The following is a 22,311-nucleotide window of genomic DNA, read 5'->3' on the forward strand; positions in this document are numbered from 1 at the left end:
TTGTGTTCTCTCTCTCACTGGCTGTCTCTATCTCTGTCAAATAAATAAATAAAATCTTTTAAAAAAAATAATAAAAAAAAATAAAAATACTAAATTTGTTTTAAATTTGAATACATGCTACTGGTTGAATAGTTGAGTTTTATTTTTGTTTTTTAAAGAGTAATAACCCCAACTATTAGAAATGTCCTAAGAGTATTTAGGTTTGGCCTTAGTGGCAATCTCTAAATGTGAAAGAGGGAAATTATCTCCTCCCTGGAGCTCATTCCTACCTGTTTGGTGTTCCACTTTTGTTTCTATAAACGTAGAATCATTCTTTTTAACATAGAAAGCCTAATCTCTTCTTGTCTTCTCTGAGTGAGGCCAAAATCTTGAAAATCAAGTGTGTGCATAAAGAGAGGTTAGAAGATCAGAGGGCATAATTAGAGAAAAGTTTCAGTGATATTATTTGGTTGTGAAAAATATTTATCTTGTAGCTTATTGAAGGGTATATGCTTCCAAATAAACTGAAAGATTTGATATACCTCCCATAGATTAGTTAAAAATTGGGAGGGAGGTTCTGGTTCAGCACATAATAATGGGAAAATATATAATATATGCCATTCAGTTTGATACAGAATGAACAATATTGCGTTTTTACTTAGTGACCACGCTCATAGCAAGAGCATTGAAGTAAAAAGAAGCCAGCTTCTGATGCTGTCTATGAGATTATCATGCTGTGCGCCTTTGTAGCAAGTCATTTATTTGACTTCTTTCAGACTTCCTTTATTCCTCTTACACTAAATGGCTACTGAGTTCTCTTATAGTTCTAAAAGCCAGTGAGCTGAGACTTCCAATTTGCTCATTCTGTGTTCTCTGGTCTTGAATTTTGTTAGCATTATTAAATACTTTACCTCATTATTCCCTGCAGAGGACCAAGGATCCCTTTTGGAAAAAGGAGTTATGGTAATTTTATAATGGCACTCCTTTAAAAAGGTAAAAAACAGCTAAGTAAAACATAGCATTTGGTGTAACTAAGTATTTCGTAGAGCTTCAAACATTACAATTGAGCTACTATTTCCACACATTTTCTGCTCTGGTCCTGGCTTGCTCAGGGTAAGATAGCTATTTCTCAGGAGACGTGATCATCGAGGCTAGATGCTAGAGTCCAAGATGGAACCAAGAAGCCCTTTTTTGATAGGTCACACTGGCTGAGTTTGAACTTGGCCTTGTCACTTGTAACCTTGGGCACTTAGCCTCTTGGAGCTTCAGGTTTTTCCTGTGTGCAATGGGTGCAGTGACCCTTGTAAAGCTGCCCTGAGATTAAATGAGGTGGCTTATGGAAGACACAGACAAGAGCTTTAGCACGTATTAGTAATCAGTAAATTTTCACCAATTCATGCCTTTCAGAACAAACATCCTTTGATCTGAACTTCTGTGCCAGTAATTGTCCACATCCCAGAATTTGTCACTTAATTTCATGCTGCCACTCGTTGTCACTTGTGTGGCAGATTGGGTTTGAAGTGAATGAATTCCATAGTTTTCTCTTTTTTCCAGAAGAATTGAAGAGAACTAAAAGTAATCTTGATGTGTCCTAGACCTTTATCTATCTGTTGGTTTGTTTATACATGGAGAATTTATTTTCAAATACATTTTCTGTAGGGTTCAGAAAGTTGTCATTTACAAACCACTCTCCCGAGGAGTCAGGTTGTCCCCCTTTGGATGAAGAAATGCCACAGGGAAGGCCAAAGTCTGATCTCAGGAAAGGGCAGGCCAGTTTTTGTTCTCCCAAACACTGAAGAGGTTAGTTTGTGACCAAATGATGCAAATACATTAAATTGTTGCAGATGTTCCATCTCGATCAATTTCTGACCAGTAACATATTGAAACTTAAAATCGTGTCGAAGAGGGTAGAATGATCATGTTGAATAGTTTATCTTTTGTTATATTGACTTACCTTCGTCCTCTTAAAAGTATAAGGATGTGTCTTTCTTGTGAGCAAAGCTTCATGTTTATAGTTACAGTCTTTTTTCTCTTCCTGATGCTGTTTAGACAATTGGTCTCCAAATTTACTTGCCAATACTTCAGATGCTCTTTAGGATCTAATTACCATCTCATGTTTTCCATGTGTGTTCCTTACACTTCATAATCATGGTGCTCACTTACATAAATTAAATGCAAAAAGCAATCCCTTATCTCCAGGCTTAGTAGACTTTTTTTTTTTTTTTCTCTCATGCTGCTGGAGCCTATCTTTGAGCTCAGTCATTCTGCATATGGTATCAGTCTCTTAATTGGAATTGCCCTAAAAATCCCTGGAATATTCTCAATAATATGAAAATTCGTGGCTGTCTTCACAAGCCAGAGGACATTTAACAGATATAAACCATGTTTTGGAGTGGAAATTTATAAGAATTCTTATTAAATACCAAATCTTCATTCTGAGAGAGAGTCTTTTTCCAAATTTTGTTATTAAAAAGAAAGATTTTCACCTTGCCCAGATAAATAGACATTACTGTTTCCAGAGGTAGTAAGAGGGGATAAACTGAATGATCTACACAGATCTCTTCGAATTTAAAAATTGTGTGATTTCTGAGTTCCTAGATACTAAGAAGGTACCGATGTTGCCACACAAATGCAAAACTAAAATTTTTACTAGCCAGTGTTAGAGGAAAAATTGAAATTGAAAAGGATGGTATTCTACATCCTTAGTCTGGAGCTATTACTCTGGGTGCATAGATTTGTAAACCATAAATTACACTGCACCTTATTACCGCACACTTGAAAAGTGCAGTGGATTTCAATAGTGCACACTATGTTATTTATAATCCATTATACTCATAAGTAATTGAATTCAAGGCATAATTTTTAAAAAGAAATTAATCCTACCTGCTTGTAGTCACACTAACCTAGAGCATAAGCACCTAGATTTATTGGCAGTAGGAGATTTGGTGCCTCCATCTGTTTGGAACAACTGCAGACTTAGGCATCAATGAAGACAACTTGGAATTTGAGCGTTGCAACCCTCCCACTCCCCAAAAAAGTGTTCGCTGTATAGAATCATGTCCTTACAGAATTGGAATCCATCTCTCAGCTGTAAATTCAACTGGCTTATAAGGACCTACTTAGAATGGCTATGTTTTTAATCTGGTTTTCTGCTATGCTTTTCCTCCCTTTCCCCCTTCTGGTCTCCTTGGCCTCCTTTCAGTTCTTCATGCATGCCCCGTACCCTCGCACTCTTCCCGCTCCCCAGCCATCATCACCACCACAGGACTTTTGCACATCCTCCCTCTCTGCTTTGTCTGGTACATTCCTACTCATCCTTCAAATCTCAGTTCAGTAGCCACCTCCTTAAGGAAGCTTTCTGTGACCCTGTAATTAGGTCAAATCCTCTTATTCTAATATACGTCTTAGCACTGGTGATGATTGTGATTTGGCATCTATTATTTGCGATTCCTTAATACTATCTGTCTCTTCCCCTGGACTATACTATCTGAGGGGAGACAGTGCCAGGTTCTGTTGACCATTTTATTCCCAGGGCCCGGCCAGCATGTATTATGTGCTCAGTGAATATGCACAGAATCAAACAGTGAATGAGTGGCAGGGAATGTAAAAAGCATCAGTAGCTTTTTAAAAACCAGTGTCCTTTATACAAATTGATGAAGATAATGAAGATATGAAGAGGGAATAAGCTAAAGGGACAAAAGGAAGATGAGAGGAGGGCAGATAATAGAAGGTGAGTTAGTGAAAGGCCGAGAGGGTAGTGATAGTAGTAACAACAGAAACAGCCACAAGAGGTCTAAAGTTCTAAGAAATTATATGGAGGAAGTCAGTATATGAGCGAACAAACCAGCGCATTTCCAATAATCATGAGGAAAACATTGGGCCGTGCATGTTAAGGCACATTCATCAAAGTGACTTGTGGTAATATGTAGTCAGAGTCTCAAAGTAAGTTCAACAACATGGTGTCTCAGGTAATGAAGTGCAGTCAGCTCGTGTACTGGCCAGTTGTATGAGCTATTCTAAAATAGGTATGGATATGTTCAAATATGGACAAGTAAATGACAAAGTTTAAACTTGACGCAGATTTGAAGAAGATGAACATAACCCTTGCATTTATCATGTAATATCAATGTATATTCTTGCTACAAGAAACTTACAGAGGGGGAAAGAACTCAGGATTTGAAATTCGATGTTCTGATGTCAGATTCTCAAATCCTCAGGCTGAACAGCCAACCTTCTTTTTCCATCAGCTGAGTTTTCTTAGCCGTAGGACAGAAACTCTCTCCCAAACCTATAAATCCTCTGTTTCCCCCAACTCTCTTACCATAGTAGTAGGAATTTCACTTACACCCGTGAAGGGCAAAGTCAGTTCTTCCAGCACATGATGCTGCCCGCTGATAGCAAGGAAATGAGAAGTATTGGATTTAATCCCCTTCCACCCACCTCCTTTTTTTCCCTCCTCTGTGCTGTCTTGGCTTTTTGTCATTTAACCTCTCTGAACTTAAGTATCCTCCGGGACATTCAATGAAATATTGCCTCTTAAAGTGCTTTGTAAATTTGGTATCATTTTGTAACTTTTATTGTACCACTGAGTCTTTAAAAACAGGCAGCGAAAGTTTTGTCTGATTAGAAGTAGCTTCAGGTTACAGAGCACTGATATAGTTGATTCTAGAGGAAAAGATCAGAGGGTGTCTCAATATTTAAGCCAATACTCACTGAAAAGATAAAAGGCTTTATTAGCAAATATAATGGCTACACAGGCTGATTTACATTCACAGGGTGAATCTGTTCTTTCTAATCTAGACACAGCACTAAGTAACCAGATTGTGCTTCTTTGTTAGCAAGTGAACAATTACTGGTCTTCCAATTTTACCTCCCTCTCTCATCCTGTGCATTCCTACACAGTGACCTACTTCAGAGGCTCAGTGTGTCTCTGTCATTAAGGCCTGGGTCCTTGTCATTAAGGAGTGGCTCAAGGACACAACCACAGAACCATGGGACACATAGTAGCTATACTCCTACCATTGCTTATTCATCGTTTGTCCACTCACCAATATGTTGAGAGTGGACTCCATTCTGCATATGGGAGAGATACTGGAATGTGGAGAAGAGAAAGAAGAAAGGGAGGTTGTAGTGTTAATAACTCCCTCCAAAGAAGTGTTTACTTTCATTAAAAAATAAAAGCCCTTATGGGCGCCTGGGTAGCTCAGTCAGTTAAGTGTCTGACCTCAGCTCAGGTCATGATCTCAGGGTCCTGGGATGGAGCCCCAAGTTGGGCTCCCACCTCAGTGGGGAGTCCGCTTGTCCCTCTGCCTCTCCCCCCACTCATGCGCCCTCCCTCTGGCTCTCTCTCAAATAAATAAATTCTTTAAAAAAAATAAAATAAAAGCCCTTATAATCCTAACTCATTTACATATCTTTGGCTTGTTGGGATTGCGAGCTGAGGGTAATTTATTCTGTATGCTTACCTCTTAGGGTCCAAGTTGCCACTTTTCTTTTACAAAATATGTAGGAATGTAATTACATGGGAAATTACTTAATATCTTATCACAGATTCCTTGTAATTCTAAGCAGCCGTTTCATCTTTTCAGATTATATCATCAGATTATCTATCTGTTTATTTCGGGGTTCTTTCTTAGCAGATGGGACGGGGAGAGATCAGAGTGAGGAGGAGTCAGCTCCAGCACGGTGCTCGGTGGGGGAGGTGGTTTTCAGTGGAGCATGAGACATTAAAGTAACAGTAAGCCCTTGCTCCATTGTGTGTATTCTCTAGATGAGAAGCTCGTGTTCTCACCAATGCTGAAGCATTTGAGGAAAGAGGGAAAAGACAAGTGGTGTCACTTCCTGAAATCACACTTATTTATTAAAAGAAACAATAATCCCAGCAGCTCCTTCACTCCCATTTTCACGGGGCATCTGCAGATAAAGTAAGATGGAGAGACATGGAAAAGTGCTACCATTGTAGAAATGTTGGAAGGGGATTTAGAAGCCATTCTGTCTTTCAGCCACAACCAAATAAATTACATTGGATTAAAATAGTGCAGGTCATTTGGAGAAACACAGCCCAAGGACCTTTACATTTCTAAGGCAGCTCAAATTTCAAATTAATCCCTTCTTTTATGCCTTGCTTTAGAAAGATGGCTAAGATTAAACTTAGAAAGAAAGGATTTAATTTCAGTTTTACAAAGACTTTTTCAATAGTTTCAAAAATATATCTTTCTCTTTGAATAAAAAGCCTTTGCAAAAAAGTTGATCTGTGAATGCATATTAAAAAGCAGCCTGCCATAGAGATGAGCTGTGAACCTGTGAACTGCACAGAGGCTATAAAATGCCAGAGCTCGGTCTCGAGGGAGTTGACATTATTCATTAAACTCCTCTGTAGTTTGAATACCAGTGACTGTCTCAGCCCAGGTTCAGAGTGAAGAGAAAAAGGAATAGAAGACACCTGTACACCTTCACCAAGTTCGGTGAAGGGTAAGAAGATAGAGGGAAAGCCTGATTATTGGCAGATAAAGAAGGAAACTTCAGAGAATTTTGTATCTACTCAAAAAACAAGAAAGGAGAATTAAAGTTAATATAGTATGTGCCTCTCCTTTGATCCTTTTAACATCTCCCAAATCAAACGATTTCTTGCTTTCATATTGACATTAGTCACTGTGCCCTTACTCTAAGTCTCTAGCTTTACAAACTCAGAGTATACGATGACCTGTAATTCATAGACGGTCCGGTTCATTTGATAATATTATATGTCCATTTTGTATGTAGCACACTTTGTGGATGACAGAAATACAGACAAGAGCCTGCTTCCTTATGAAGTAGACATGCTGGCTTAAAAGGGAAGACAAACAGTCAGGAAGCATTAATACGTTAGTAGAGAGTAGTGTGTTTTTGTGCCGAGCTGGTGTAAAGGCCAGCATGTATAGCATGAGAGGGAAAACAGTGTGGACCAAGGTACTTAGGGAAGGGTTTCGGGACCAGCTGAACCCCTGGCAAAGCTCCTTCCTTGCTTGGTTGGGAATTAAGATTGGAACTGATGGGGGGAATTGGGGGAGGGCAGCAGAGGCAAAATCTGAGGGCAGAAATAAACACGGGCTGTGGAGAAGCATGCTCATGGAAGGGGCTCACTTTTGGAGCCCACAAACTACCATGGGAATGCTCATTCAGATTTTTACATGCCATATGATCCTGCAGAAGTTTCTAAACCCTTCCTGAGTTCCTGTTTGAGTGGCATGCTGGAGCCAAGATTGTTAAATATTCAGGACTTTTGTGAGCTGCTTGTCAAGGCTTGGTAGCTTGAACCAACTACAGTAGGAGAATATACCCCATGGAAATTAACAAGCCCAACAAATCCAGACTCTTTTTGTAAAGCTGGCTTACCAGAATACCACTGCCCTGATTCCTTCTTAATTAAGCAAGAACTATAGATCTGCTTATGCATACTGCTGTGTAGGATACAGGTAATGTGTAAGATGTCCAGCACGGTTAGAATCAATGCAGATGACGCTCAAGAGATGACAGCTGCAGGTTTAAATGTAATATCGTGAAGCGACTGGTCTCATCAGAGGAGCGCAGGATGTGGAGTCGAGCAGGTAGGCTGAGCCAGCCAGGGGACAGTGGTCCTTCACTACCTCAGCATTCCGCTGTGGTTCTTCATCACTCGTTTTTACCACAAAACAACTTCACTTTTATTCTTTAGGAGGAAAAGTTGAGCTCTTCTCACTATGTGAATTCATAAATGATATTAAAGTCTTCCCTAACAGGCAATTGGCTTATGATTACTTCCGAGCTATGGAGGGCTTGTAAGATCCTTAAACAATGTTTAGAGAGCACTTAGGAAGGACTGTTAGAGTATGTAGCGTCACATCAACTGTCAACATTTCTTTTACTGAAGGGGATAGGAACTTTTTTGTTACTAGGTTTGCCTCAGCTGTTTAGCTTATAGTATAATCTGATGTAACAACTGATGAATAATTATCTCTGGTAGGATACAAAACTAATTTTAAGATTATTTTGTGATTATTAACCTATATCTAAAGAATGAGCAGCTTTTCTTCTGTCGGGATCTCCTCCCATCTGTGACCCAGCCGTGTCAAATTTCTTTTCCTTAAATTCAAGACACTTGGTTTGGTTTGTTATTCTCTGTAAGAATACAACTACCTGTAATGAATCTAATGGGGTTTTTTTCACTGTTCACATGACAAAAATCTGAAGAATGAATGATTGGTCTCTGTTTCGTTTTTGTTTTTCCAACATCATGGTGGACAAAGAATGCTCTTCATTTCATTTCTGTTGTTATGACTACATTCTGCTTTTCTTTCTCCTTTCCAAGCCCTCCTGGCAAAAGAAGGTATAGTTCAGATTGTTGGAATCTAGAATGAAAATGTTTTATCTACCCAAATAATTCCTCCGGTTATATTTGTTATAGACGGCTAATTCCACTAAAAGCAAAAGTTTCCCGTGGATAGTATAGGAGTTTCCAAAGAGAATGTTGCTGGTTCACTTTTTTGAGTGTTTTCACGTTTGAGTGCTTTCAAGTTTTAGTAAAATATTTTATTTGAAAATATTTTAACTTAGCCAAGTGCAAGTGAAATTCTATAAATGTATTTGGACTAAAAAATCTAATTTTCACGTAAAGCAAGAGAAAGTTCCAATGACTTGCAGTTCCTTGGTCTCGTTATATAATTGTGTTCCAAAACTACTGTGGGGGCTCCCGCCTGCAAAATATGCCTAACCTATTCGTGAAAGACCTTTCTTGCCATCACAGATGCCAGCACCAAATGCCAGACAGAATTGGCACCTATAAAATCGCTGTCATTACTCATTAGCAGGCATCAAAATGTCCTAATAATACTTTTTGCCACTATCCAATCCTGTGGAGACATCAATTACACGTGTCTTACTTGCCAAGTCATGTGATCAGCTTTCACTATGCTGGATAAAGCCAAGTGAGACCATCCGGGTAGATTGGATAAAGAAACACCTTGAAGAGTTTGGCTGTGGAAAGAGAAATTCTTTCCATCCATATTACTGCAATGGAATTCAGAATTCTAGAAAACCCTGTGTGTTCTTGCTACCATATGGCTGTCTGTTGCTCAGTTGCCCTACTTAGAGAACTTTTGAGTATTCAGTGGAAGGCATATTCCTACTCAGAAAATAACCAACATATTAAGACTTCTTTATGGTTTCAGTGACCTAGGTATAGACTTTCTGAATAAATAAGACCTGAATTTTATGGGGCCAGATTGGATACCTGAAGCTAGGTAGATGAAACAGGCTTCGTTAATTCATTGTCCAAGGGATTATTTCTTTCCCTTTGTATAATTCTTTAAATCGAGCTGGCTGAGGCAACGTGAAAGAGAAGAGAGTAATCTAAACTTCTGGAGAGAGAAGATCAGTAATGGAGACTGCCCTGCCTTCTCGCAAAGCAGCAGTTCTGAGGAGCGTGGAACCGCACTTTTATTAGATGCCCTTAAGAAGGCAGGTCGGAGCGTTCAGACAGCACTACTCATTTCCTGGTCACTAGTAGGATTATCCACTGCCCTGTGATTCCTGCACCAACTGGGGAGACCTGAGCCGTTCCGAAAACCTCCTCTCGTCTCGGCTGGCCGTGTGGCCGATGAGCCACGAGGCCAGTCACCCAGAGGATGCGGCAGTGGAACAGAGCCTGGGAGAGGAAGCCGAATCAGTGATGGGTGACGGAAGTGCAGTGATTGCAGACGAGTCCTTATCTCATCTGTGCTGCATCCACTGCTTAGGACATGCTTTCCACCATTACCGGGTGAGATGCAGCATCTGGTCTGTGCTACAGCTTTTGCTCTGCCTCATTGCCCTCGCCATTGCGCCACTGCATGGAGGTCATTCTCACGAAGCTCATTTCTATGGCCTAAACTAGGTGTGGGCACTAACATGTGTCTTAGAAATGATACAGAATGATTCACTGGGCAGAAATGATGAGGAAGACAAATATTGAGAAGCAATGGAAATGCTATTTGCAATCACAGAAGACTTTATTAATAGAAAACATTGCCCCATATCACCTACACATATAGATTAGATGTTGAAAGAACTCACACATAGTAAAGGGATATTTGTTTAAAGCCCAAGTCCCGCTTTCACTATATAAAAATTTCTAAGGGATTTTGAATCAGGATTCAGTTTGCATTCAGCCACTACTTTTTTCTTCTTATCATCACCCTAAGCTTCCCACATACCACCTGTCTTAAGATGAGATAAATGAACACGAGGCCCTAAACTGTACCATAGGTGGTGCCTCAGCCGAGGAGTGGATTCACTTTGACGCTTGATTAGCGTCAATTTCATGTGTGGTAATAAAAAAAAAATTTAATCTGCACAAACTGTTAATTTTCATGCTGGGATCATTTAGATTCCAGCAGTCTCTGTATTGATTGGGTTCAAGAAATCTCTTTTCATTGTGCTTTTTTAATGAGGATGCCCAGTGGAAAATCATACTTGAGTCTTGGGGAACTTCTTGCTTTTCAAAAGTGCATCAGATAGAATTTCAGTGGTTGGGAAGATGGGCTTGCTATCTGTAGACTTACAGAACATTGAGAACAGATATACAAAGTTTGAGGAAGAGTAGGGTAGTAGCTATTTTGAAATACTTGCTGATATACTAGTGTGTTAAGATTAGAGACGACACCTAAAAAAGATAAGTAGATACCCTGGAATGTTGCCTTTTTATAGTCTTCTTATCAGAATATCTGCAGCCACCCCATTTTCCTGAATTTTCTCCCAATTCTCTTTTCTAATATGTGGCTACCTGCCACTTTTCAACCAAAGAAGGAAGACTTTAGACAGGGATGATGGGCAGAGAGACTACAGAGGTGGCTGTTTTGCGATGTGGCCCTGACAAGTTGATTATATATTAGAAGATGTGGCGGAGAAGCCACATCCCAGTTTCTGACATTAGTCTCCGCAGATGTTCATCACCTGACAGCAGCTGCTCTGGGGGCAAGTTAGGGAACCTCTGAGAAACACAGAGGTAACACTCACATGCTCATGGGTGCGTACGAATGCAGACGCCTCCAAGGAGTCTCAGCACCAATTAATTACAATCACCCCATTCTGTAGAGACAACATAAAATCATTTTAAAACACTCTGAAACTTCATAAAGAGGGCACCTTTATTTTAAAATTTGTAGTTCATATCTGTGATATAGTAATACAAATATAGTAAATACAAATACAAAAAAGGCATACACCATATGTATAATAGGTAAACTATTACCTTAAGAATCAGAAAGGCCCATGTTCAAGGCACCTTTGGTTAGTGGAAATCTGTCCTTTGCTACCCTATTTTGGATCTGATTAAATATGCATCACACACACACGTACACACACACACACTGATGCAAACTCCAGCAATTGATCAGAGGCTGACGTTGTACAAGCTAACTCTTTTGACTTGGTTGCTCATTCATAAAATACTAATGCAATATACAGTTCCCACACAGACTTTCCTCTTCTCCGCAAAGTATGGCAACCCAATGCTGCAAAGCTCGCTGTGGGCTCCTGGCTCAGAAACAGTTCTCTCAGCACTCTCCTGACATTATTAATGGCCCTGATGTACAAACCCAGAATAAAATAGAATTAAAATCCAAAGTTAATTTCAAGCTCCATTAGAAATTAAAGGTGTTGGGAAAGAAATCAATATTTGCCCAGTGCAAAATGACTAAATTCAAAGCAATTAATTCTATTATTTTGTAACTTCTAAAAACTATAAAAGACCTCAAACTATAAAATGTTGCCATGCTCACACATATATAATATGTGACTAAAAATAATGACAATGATTTCTAGAAGCAACATGCAAAAATCTATTTTATTACTTTGTAGCCACACCATGTAGTATACACACTAAAATATGTGTCTTAAAATAGAGCCAATTATTCTGTATAATCCATGGCTATTTCCAGCAATTACCAACACTCAGTTGTAAATTTGGGAGGATTTAAGGGACAGAAAACAATGCAAAAGAGCAAAGAGATTTATTTAAATGGAATAGATGTGTCCATTTCCTTAATTTTACTTTCTCTTTTTACCAGCTTCTTTTTAAGTATTGCTATAGATTAACAAACAAATGAGCCTAAAACACTGTAGTTCTAACTAGTATAAAGTATTTTGAAACCTTAATGTTGTAGGTCATAAAAGACATTAAAGTAACAGTCATTAAAAAACTTTCATGTCAGAGGGGCTCCTGGGTGGCTCAGTTGGTTAACCGTCTGCCTTTGGCTCAGGTCATGATCCCAGGGTCCTGGGATCCAGTCCCTCATCAGGCTCCTTGCTCAGCAGGAAGCCTGCTTCTCCTTCTCCCTCTGCTCCTCCCCCTGGTCCTGCTCACTCTCTCTCCTACTCTCTGTCTCAAATAAATAAGTAAAATTAAAAAAAAAAAAACTTTTTAATATCAGAATCACTGCCATTTCTTCCCTGCCACGCCTTTTGGGGTAAGTCTGAGTTAACAAATGGACCTTCTGCAGGTCTTGAAAGATCAGAGTCAAATGGATCTGAATCAGACCTTGTAACGAGGATGTGTCTCTTATTCCCTCCCCATGTTGAGAAGAAGCCTCATGAGAACTGGCTCAGGCATCAGTTACCATTTCAGCATCTGGGGTGAACATCTATATAAGATAATGTGGGACAAATCATTGCTTTGTTTAGGTAACATCATAAGGCTTCTGGTTAAATCTTACTCTTTTTGGGATCAATCAACAGTCAATGTGATTAAGGCTTAATAGCAATAGACACACAGCCAGGCACTGGGAATGTTCCACAAGAGAAAACGGAGCAGTCATTGACAACAGCCTCATTTTTCCAATGGCTAATATTCAACTCCTTGACTTTCGGAAATGTTATCTTTTTAAAAACTTTGTGAGATGTACTTTCCTTAAAGGCATGACTTGTCTAAACAAGTGATAGAGAGTTGGGTGTTGGGAGGTGAGCTTCCTGGCCCACCAGCCCCTATTCTGTCTCTGTTGTTGCTCTTCAAGGTTGCCCACTAGCTAGAACAGAAACAAAGGTGTCAGACCAAACTCCCCTCTTGTTCAGCATTTCCTTCCTTCCCATGACATTTCGAAGGAGAGAGGATGCTGGAGTAAGACAGATGGGGTGCCAGCCCCACGCCTGTTACTTCCCGTGTGTGTGTGTGTGTGTGTGTGTGTGTGGTCCAAGATGATGACTTAACCTCCCTGATCCTTGCTTTCCTCTCTTGTGTAAGAAAAATAATAATACTTACCTGACAAGGTTTCTTTTTTCTTTTATCTTTTAAGAATTTAAAATGTAGGCAAAGCAGATGTTCATTATGAGGGATATCATGGGCCCACAACTGTAGTCGCCATTGGTGTGATCATGGAGCTCCACTCCCTGGGTGTCCTTCTCACTCTTCTATCAGACCTGCTCTCAGGAGAGCACCGGGTATCTGTCCAGTGCTCGCAGGTGAACGTAAGTCAAATAAGAGAAAGGAAGCAACAAAATGTCAGAAATTAGAATGCAGAGCTGTGGGGGGTGCGGGTAGGAATGGAGTGACAAGTGTTTAAGAACTAGGACTCTTTCTGAACACTTCTTGTAAATGCATCCAAATAGTGTGAAGATGCTCTTTCCTCCTGATGCTGGTGGACCTCTCAACATGGCTGCCATCTTCCCATTTGAATCTGTTCTCATCAGTGACCTCCACATTGGTCAGTTAATTTTAGTTTATTTAAATGGGGTGTCTGTGTTTGATATCACTTGCTTTCTCCTTACTGCAGTTTTCTTTGTTTTCTCTGGCTCAACTACTTTTTTGTTTTGGTTCAGTTTGATTGACGCCTTTGTTTCTAGTCTGTGTCGTGCCTCACTCTTAAAGGATGGTGCTCCCTAGCTTTGTCCTCAGACTTCTCTTCTCACTTACATACTACCCCTGAGTGCCTCGAACCATGTCTTCAGTTTCCATTTATATGGTGAAAATTCCTTCATCTTGTATTGCTAATCCAGAACATTCTGCTGGATCCATTAAACTGTGACCAGCACACAGTAGGGATTTAATAAATATTTGTTCAATGTGTGAGCATCTCAGTATCCTACATGTTATATCCATTTCCTCATTCCACCCTGCCTCGCTCTTCCCCCTGTAATACTGATGCACGTAAATGATCCCTTACAAACCCAGTCACTGAAGCAGCAGTCGAAAACCCCCGCATCTGACCGGTCCCCAAGTTCAGCATGTTCTACCTGTGGGATATCCTTTGTGTCCCACCTTCCTCTTGGGGGCTACGTCTGAGCCCGGGCTCTCCTCACTTCTGAGTAACTGCAGAGACCTTCCCATTCCTGGCTTTAGAACCTCAGTTTATCCTCTATGTATCTGCTAAACTGAAATTTCAAAAGAGAGAATCTGATGCCATCACTTACGAGGTTAAAACTCTTCAATAATTCTTCAAACCTGTTTATATAAAATTTGAGTAAGTTACCATCACAGAGTGTTACATGATCTAGTTTCTGTCTGTCTCCCTATTGTTCCCTGCATCTCTCTGCCTTTTCTCCAAGCACTTGGAGCACCTTAGAATGTTCTGCACAAGCCTCTGCAGAGAAAGCAGTTCGTCCTCTTCCTCTTCTGGTTAATTGACTTCCACACGTTCTTCACTACTCTGCTGAAGTTTCATTTATTATTGGAGGGGACATTCTGTCATCCTGAGTCTGATTTAGGACTTCACCCTCTGTGCTCCCACACCATTCTGTACATACGCTATCAAAGAAATAGTAACACAGAGTCACTGGATATTTGCTTCTTGATTTAAACAAAACAAAACAAAAACCCCACAAGGTCTTCTTTGACTTTTTATACCAAATCAAAGGACAGGACTAATGCAGTAGACACCCAGCAATGCTTGTTATATGATGAATGAGAATTCCATGCATGCCTAAACAGACACTCCCAAGACTACTTATTGGTGGGATGTTTGCTTGAAGGAAAGGAGTGGGCTTGTGCTACACCTTCAGTCTTCTCTTTCAGTGTCTCTTCCCTTTGTTGTGCTTTTCCTTCTAATCTACATCGGATGATATCAGTGCATTGGGAAATCTTTGGCAGGAGTGGGATTCAGTCACGGGTCATTTTCCCCATCAGTTATACTATAAGTTAGTTTGTATCTACTTGTGAAAAGAAAAACGAGGTTCCCAGTTACAGAAATTTTGGGGCAGAAAAACCTCCTAGTCCTTGCTTTCTTCCTTGTAAAGTTAGCCTTTAATATAAAGTTTAATCCCTTCACGCTGCCTAGAATGTGTTCAGAGATTTTCTATGCAGATTGTTTCATCTGACAGTTAATTCCTGGGTAACTTCTGGGAACTGAAGGGAAGAAGCATCTGAGCTGCCGTCACTGAACTCAGAGACTGCCAGTCAGTCCATCAGTTCTGTGGATATCTGGGTTTGGTTTTGTTTTCTCCAAACCAATGATTCTTAAATTTTAGTTTGAAAATTATCTGAGTAAATCTATAAAGTACAGTTTTCAAGGCACCATTCCAAGAGTTTCTGATTCATAAGATCTATGATAGGCTTAGGGAATCTGCATTTTAACAAGCTTGACTGGAAGATTCTAGAACATTCTAATACAGATGGCAATTTCAGGGGGCAGTGAACTTCCCTTTCATTCTCTCCATCCAGCCAGAATATGGAGCCTCCCTGAGGTTCTGCTTACTCTAACTCTTTCCTTCCCTTGACTCCATATTCACCAGGTTCTGGGAGATAAAAGCCATTATCCAGTGTGGTCTTACAGAGTGAACTCACCATCTGTTCTACCTCAGCCTCGCAGTATCATTTCAGTCACTAGCCACACGGGTTCTCTATTACCTTGTGATCCAAGAGTTTAGTCACCTCATCCTCACCAGGACACAGGACATGGCCAAGAAGCAGGCCACTGCAGGGTACACTGCCAACAGACTTCAGAAGGAAAGGGAGTCCCCTGGAATCCTCACATCCCAGCCATGGGATGGTAGATGTATGAGGAAGAGGAGAGTTTGCATTTTGAATCATTCATTCCAAAATCTTTGTTTTAACATTGAACGTATGTTTGAGATAACCACAAGAAAAAATAAAATGTTCTCCCAAGGTGAAATTACGACTGATGTCAATGCAGAAAAGAGAAAAATCTCCAAAAGTTTGACTTAAAAATGACATCCATAAATTTTGAATCATTACTAATTCATAATCCCTAAGCAATCCAACAATTAGTATGCATTTACAGAAGATCCATTAGATGGAATACATGCTCTCTGTTAATGTTTGTAAATTTTGTTTTATCACAGCATTTCATTTCCAACATGTTTAAATTTCCTAAGTGTTCCTGTGACATGCTCACAGCTTACAAAATAATAACAAGACAGGAGGCATTGTCTCCCATTGCGAATCCAGACAAATAGATGGTGAGCTGCTTTGGCTGTGAGTACAGACGACTCCAGTCCTTTCTAGTCTTTCACCCCTCTGGCTACCTTTTTCATGTCAGTAACAAAAGGTGGTACATTTAGTACATCCTGAATACCAACCTGGTACTTCTTTGAACCCTACCCAGCACTTTCTCCTTTTATTCTGATCTTCATACACTATTTAAAGAGTGATACCAGTACCAAGAATTCAGAGAGTAATGATTTCCCTCTTTAATTCTACGTTTCTTTAAGAAAGGAGTTCTTTCTTCCTCAAGCTGGTTCCTTTTTTTAATGAAAAAGCTAATTATCCTTTAAAGCAACATTTTTTTTGCATTTTGTAATAAAACTAGGGAGTAATTTAGTAACTTTCTAATAGTAAGTTAATGAGTTTTATCCAAGAGCTGGTATCATGTGGTGCATATTTTTATGTGTACATAATGTTTCTAAACTAAGCCCAGTTGATTTTTTTTTTACTTTTATCAGCAAGAAAGAGAGGCTAAAAACAGACTCATAGCTCCCCAATGTGCTTAATAGGAGTATTTAACAGCATCCAAACACACTCAGTCACTGTGCACATGGAAAGCTTTTTGCCACAAAATGACAAGGATCAGACACAAATCACTAGTTAGGTATCAGAAAACCTTGTATTTCTTATGTTCCCGCTGTGCTGGTTGTCCTTGGATAAAACCTAACCTATTTTCGTGACCCTTGCATGACCAAAGAATTCCAGTAGGTAGGTCCTGCTGTAGGTATGTAAACCTACCTAAAAGTTTGTTTCTTTTCTTGTCTTTGTGTGTGTGTGTGTTTACAGGTTTTTTTTCTTTAATTTTTCTTTTTTTAAAATTTAAATTCACTTAGCCATCATTAGTTTCAGATGTAGAGTTCAGTAATTCATCAGTCACATATAACACCCAGTGCTCATCACATCCAGTGCCTTCCTTAATGTCCGTCACCCAGTTACCTCATCCCCCACCCCACCCCCCACTCCAGCAACCCTCAGTTTCTTTCCCATAGTTAAGAGTCTCTCATGCTTTTTGTCCCTCTCTGATTTCTTTCTATTCAGTTTTCCCCTCCCTTCCCCTGTGGTCCTCAGCGCTGTTTCTTATATTCCACATATGAGTGAAAGCATATGATAATTGTCTTTCTCTGACTCATTTCATTCAGCATAATGCCCTCCAGTTCCATCCATGTCAATGTAAATGGTAAGTACTCATCCTTTCTGATGGCTGAGTAATAGTCCATTGTATATATACCACATCTTCTTTTTCCAGTCATCTGTTGATGGATATCTTGGCTCTTTCCATAGTTTGGCTATTGTGGACACTGCTGCTATGAACACCAGGGTGCAGATGCTCCTTCACTACATTTCTATCTTTGGGGTAAATGCCTACTAGTGCAATTGCTGGGGCATAGGGTGGTTCTATTTTTAACTTTCTGAGGAACCTCCATACTGTTTTCCAGAGTGGCTGCACCAATTTGCATTCCCACCAGCAACATAAGAGGGTTCCCCTTTCTCCACATCCTCGCCAACATTTGTTGTTTCCTGACTTGTAAATTTTAGCCATTCTGACTGGTGTAAGGTGGTATCTCCTTGTGGTTTTGATTTGCATTTCCCTGATGCCAAGTGATGTGGAGCATTTTTTTCATGTGTCTGTTGGCCATTTGTATGTCTTCTTTGCAGAAATGTCTGTTCATGTCTTCTGCCCATTTCTTGATTCAATTATTTGGGTTTTGGGTGTTGAGTTTGGTAAGTTCTTTCTGGATCTTGGATACTAGACCTTTATCTCACCTACCTAAAAGTTTGTTTCTTTGCTTGTCTTTAATCACACCCCGTAGCTTCATGAGGTAGGTAATCACCTTGTCAAAGCATTATAATAGATTGTATTATATTGGATGAGTCTTGACATGAAAGATACATGTGGGCACATTTTTGAGGGAAGAAATAGCGAGTTGGATGAGGAAAATGATAGGCAGGGGATACCACCTAATGTCCATTATGTCCTAAAACATAGAGCCTATCTGCTGCCATTGCCATGCCCAGAGATCTCAAACAGGTGCACACGTATGTAGCATCAAAATGTCCACACTCCGTTTGCAGATGTGATCTTTTGAGATGGGGTTTTCTGGAACTACCAGTGACCACTTTTTTTGAAAGAGAGAATTCCGAAATATTTTTTTTACAGATCTAATCTTCAGCATGAAATATTCACATCAGCAATGTAAGAAATAGCATCTAGGTAGATCAAAAGTTCCTACAACACCCTATGTTACAGTTTTGTCTTTTAGTCGAACTATTTGCAGGATAGATCAGAGTTTCAGATCCATCCCAGAGTCTGGGCATATTCAACGTTAATAAGATATTTTTCCTATAACTAAATTTAAAAAATCAAATCAGGAAGAAAACTTTCATAATACCATAAAGAGAAATGTTGTATATTAGCTTACTTAAATTTGTTAACCATTAGGAAAGTTAAGAATTTTTTTTCTTTTTTAAAGAATCTTAAATTGAATTTAAATCAGGGTATACCCTTACTCTCCAGAGGCCAATATTTTCAACTTGAATATGACCTTTGGCCAACAATTCCATTTCTGAAATTGTACAGCAAGGAAGTAAGTAGACATATGTACAAAGATTTACATATAATTTTCATCTCAACATAGTTTTGGATAATAAGAAATGGGAGTAAATTTTAATATCCATCAATAGGAATATAGTAAAATAAATGATGATATAATGACATCCTGGGAAACCCTGAATGTCACAAAGCAGAGCTATATTGTTTGACAGAGAAAACATAAAAATCCTACTCCATACCACATACGAAACTAAAATCAGAACTCATAGTTTAAAAATACACATACATAGGGGTGCCTGGGTGGCTCAGTTGTTAAGCATCTGCCTTCAGCCCAGGGCATGATCCCGGGATCCTGGGATCAAGCCCCGCATCGGGCTCCCTGCTCCTCTGGGAGCCTGCTTCTTCCTCTCCCACTCCCCCTGCTTGTGTTCCCTCTCTCACTGGCTGTGTCTTTCTCTGTCAAATAAATAAATAAAATCTTTTAAAAAATACACATACATAGAATACAATAAAATATCCAGTGATTTTTAACAGATGGTGGGATTATGAGTCATTTTAATACTCTTTTTTTTTGTATTTTATGTTTTGTCTTAGTTGTATTTAAATGAACAAACTATTTTTGTAATAAATGAAGAACATTTCCACTTTTTAAATATTATGGTAAAGAGAAATAAAATAGAAATTAAAAAGACCAAGTATTAAGTCCCTAATTGTATTTGAAATATCTATTTATTTGTACAAATACCTAAATGGATTGTGAACTCCTCAAGGAAAGAGACTGTGTTAATTGTCTTTTTCTCCCTGCAGGGCTCTGCAAAAGGGAGAATAGTAGATGTGTGATAAATATATTTCGAATAAATGTGTAGCCTCAGTTAAGTGGCTTTCCCTCTCCGAGACTCATTTTTCTCATCCACAAAATAAACATAAGGTTGTCTACCCACCTCACTGGGGACTGCTGTGAGGCCCAAACGAGACAATACATGTTGCCTATAAAGCACTCCATGCATGCAAAGCAACATTAGTTTTAACCAGTGGTTACACTAACAGCCACGACGAAGCAAGTTGTGCCCTCCTCCCCAGGGACGGCTCAGGGCAAGATCGTGAAGCCCCCAGAAGGTACCAGCTGCCCACCTGGGCCTGCCTTCTTCACTGTAAGGTTGCCCCTTTTCCTCTGTGCCATGTGCCTTCTTGCTTATCTCCGGCTCTCATCCGGATTTAATCTCATGAAAACTGGGACTCAGGTTTTAATTTGCTCCTACTGGGATTTGCATTCTCACCAGAGAGAAGAAATTAGCAGCCAAGACAATGTCCAGTCATAGGTTTTACTGTTTTGGGAGACTCCCCTGAAATCCCACCAGGCTTGTGCAAAGGCCAGCCATCCCCCCCCCACCCCTGTCGGAAGTCCAGAGGACTTTGGCAGGTAGTACTTACAATTCAGATTTCTGCTTGGCATACGGAAACGTCATAAATCTGCTGAAACAAAATTCCACTCCTTTTAAAGAAAATCGCCAAGTGTTATTAAAAGTTATCTTCATATTACATCTAAAACGGGAAAAAATACAGCAGTAGTAGGTGTTGCTAGTGTATTTCCATCATCGTAATTATAAAACTGTATTAGGTACTAAGAAAAGTACAAGGCAAATATATTTCTTCATGAGTCCCTTTTAGTAGATTACCGTTTATTTGATGGGGAATGCACAATATGAGCAAATAGATACAGATTTTTACATATATTCTATATTTAATTTATTTAAATTTTTGTGTATAGATTCTAAGTCAATTACAGTTTATTAGATCTACAACATTATCTAAAAAATTGAAATCTACTTAAAAACTTTACCATATGTATATATTCTATCATATAGACATCTACCATATATTGTATATATACTTATATATACACATAGTTTTCCAATTTTCTAACATTATATACATATATATAACATATGCATAATGTTAGAAATCTGGAAAACTTTTAATCAGGACAGAGTCACAAAATAAATCGAGTCACATGCCTCAGGGAATGCAGTTTAATGGGGTGTTTAGAAGAGTGTGAGGTTAATTAGGTTAGGATTTCTGGAAAAGCGAGATCTAAACCAAGTGACTTTGTGTGTTATGTTGATCGGAAGGAGAGGATCATATAATCTAATAAGAACTTACCCACACCAGGCACAGAAAGGAGAATGGGCACTTCCCATTTTAAGACCAAACCCCATCTTTGGCACCACTCCCCACTCACACCCTGCATCCACTCCATCAGCTCCTGCTGCTCTCACCGCCTTCATCCCTTCTGCTGTGGATCAGACACCACTGTCCCTTACCTGTGATCACGGTGGCCTCCTCCCTGCTCCCCCCCATGGCACACCGCAGTCTACTGTCCTCACAGAAGCAGGAGCGATCCTGTGAAAATATGTGTCTTGGTCACATCAGACCCCTTCTCAAAGACAGCAGCCTCCAAGACTCTAACCTCTCCCTCTCTGCCGTTGGCTTCCACCACCCTCCCCCTTGCTTGTTCACCTGCTCTCAGCTGGATTCTGAATGGCTGGCTTCTCCATAAGCATATCCAGAGTCATTACATATGTTGTTCCCCAGGATACCCACCTCCATGGTGAGCTTCATGAAATTGCCCCGTCACTGTTCCAATGTCACCTTCTCACTAAGACCTTCCTCGACAATTATATTTATGACTGTAATTACCTCACCTCAGTCTTCCTTCTGTTCATTGCCTGCTTTATTTTTCTTCACAGCGCTTTTTGCTTTTTAATATGCCATATGATTTACTTATTCATTGGCTTTCTTACTTGTCTCATGGAACCAGAATGTAGATTACATGAGTTCAGGAGGTTTTGCCTCTGTTGTTCAGTTTTTGTATCCCCGGCATTTAAAGTAGTGCCCGGCACATTATGAGGTCCCCAGTAAATATTTGTTGGATTACGTAAATTCATTTATTTGTGCTGGGGACAACAAGGAAACTAGTTTGAAGAGAAGTAGCTGAAATAAGACTCACTAGGTGTTAGTTCAATAGATTTCCACTTGAAAAATATTGAGGGCTTGCACATTAAGATAGCACTTACGGGGTGGTATACTGATAATTAAAGTAGAAACTAACGTAAGATTTAGGTATAGATCCTAAAATAAATAGTCCCAAATAATTTCTTCCTGAAAAATAAAATCTTACTCTGTTTCTGTTATTATAGCAGAAACAGAGGAATTTAGAAAATTTTGATAAGTTAATAAGAGATCACAAATTTTTGAAATGTTACAAGAAAACTTAATAAAACTCTTAGAATGTGAATGGGGAAAATACACAAACCAATATTTCCAGGGGTTGACAAAAATTATCTATTGATGATCA

The 22,311-nt window shown here is 39.5% G+C and overlaps 1 protein-coding gene across 1 annotated transcript in view; it reads left to right on the forward strand.

Annotated features, from left to right (window-relative positions):
* The window catches only part of CNTNAP2 (contactin associated protein 2), a 1,777,718-nt gene that overhangs the window by 1,019,392 nt on the left and 736,015 nt on the right, over positions 1-22,311 (forward strand). Inside the window, exon 13 of the mRNA XM_034648877.1 lies at positions 13,277-13,434. Coding sequence (XP_034504768.1) covers positions 13,277-13,434 — 158 coding nt within the window. The remainder of the gene's footprint in view (positions 1-13,276; positions 13,435-22,311) is intronic.

This window comes from Ailuropoda melanoleuca, chromosome 1 (genome assembly GCF_002007445.2).
Source record: "Ailuropoda melanoleuca isolate Jingjing chromosome 1, ASM200744v2, whole genome shotgun sequence".
Classification (NCBI taxonomy): domain Eukaryota; kingdom Metazoa; phylum Chordata; class Mammalia; order Carnivora; family Ursidae; genus Ailuropoda; species Ailuropoda melanoleuca.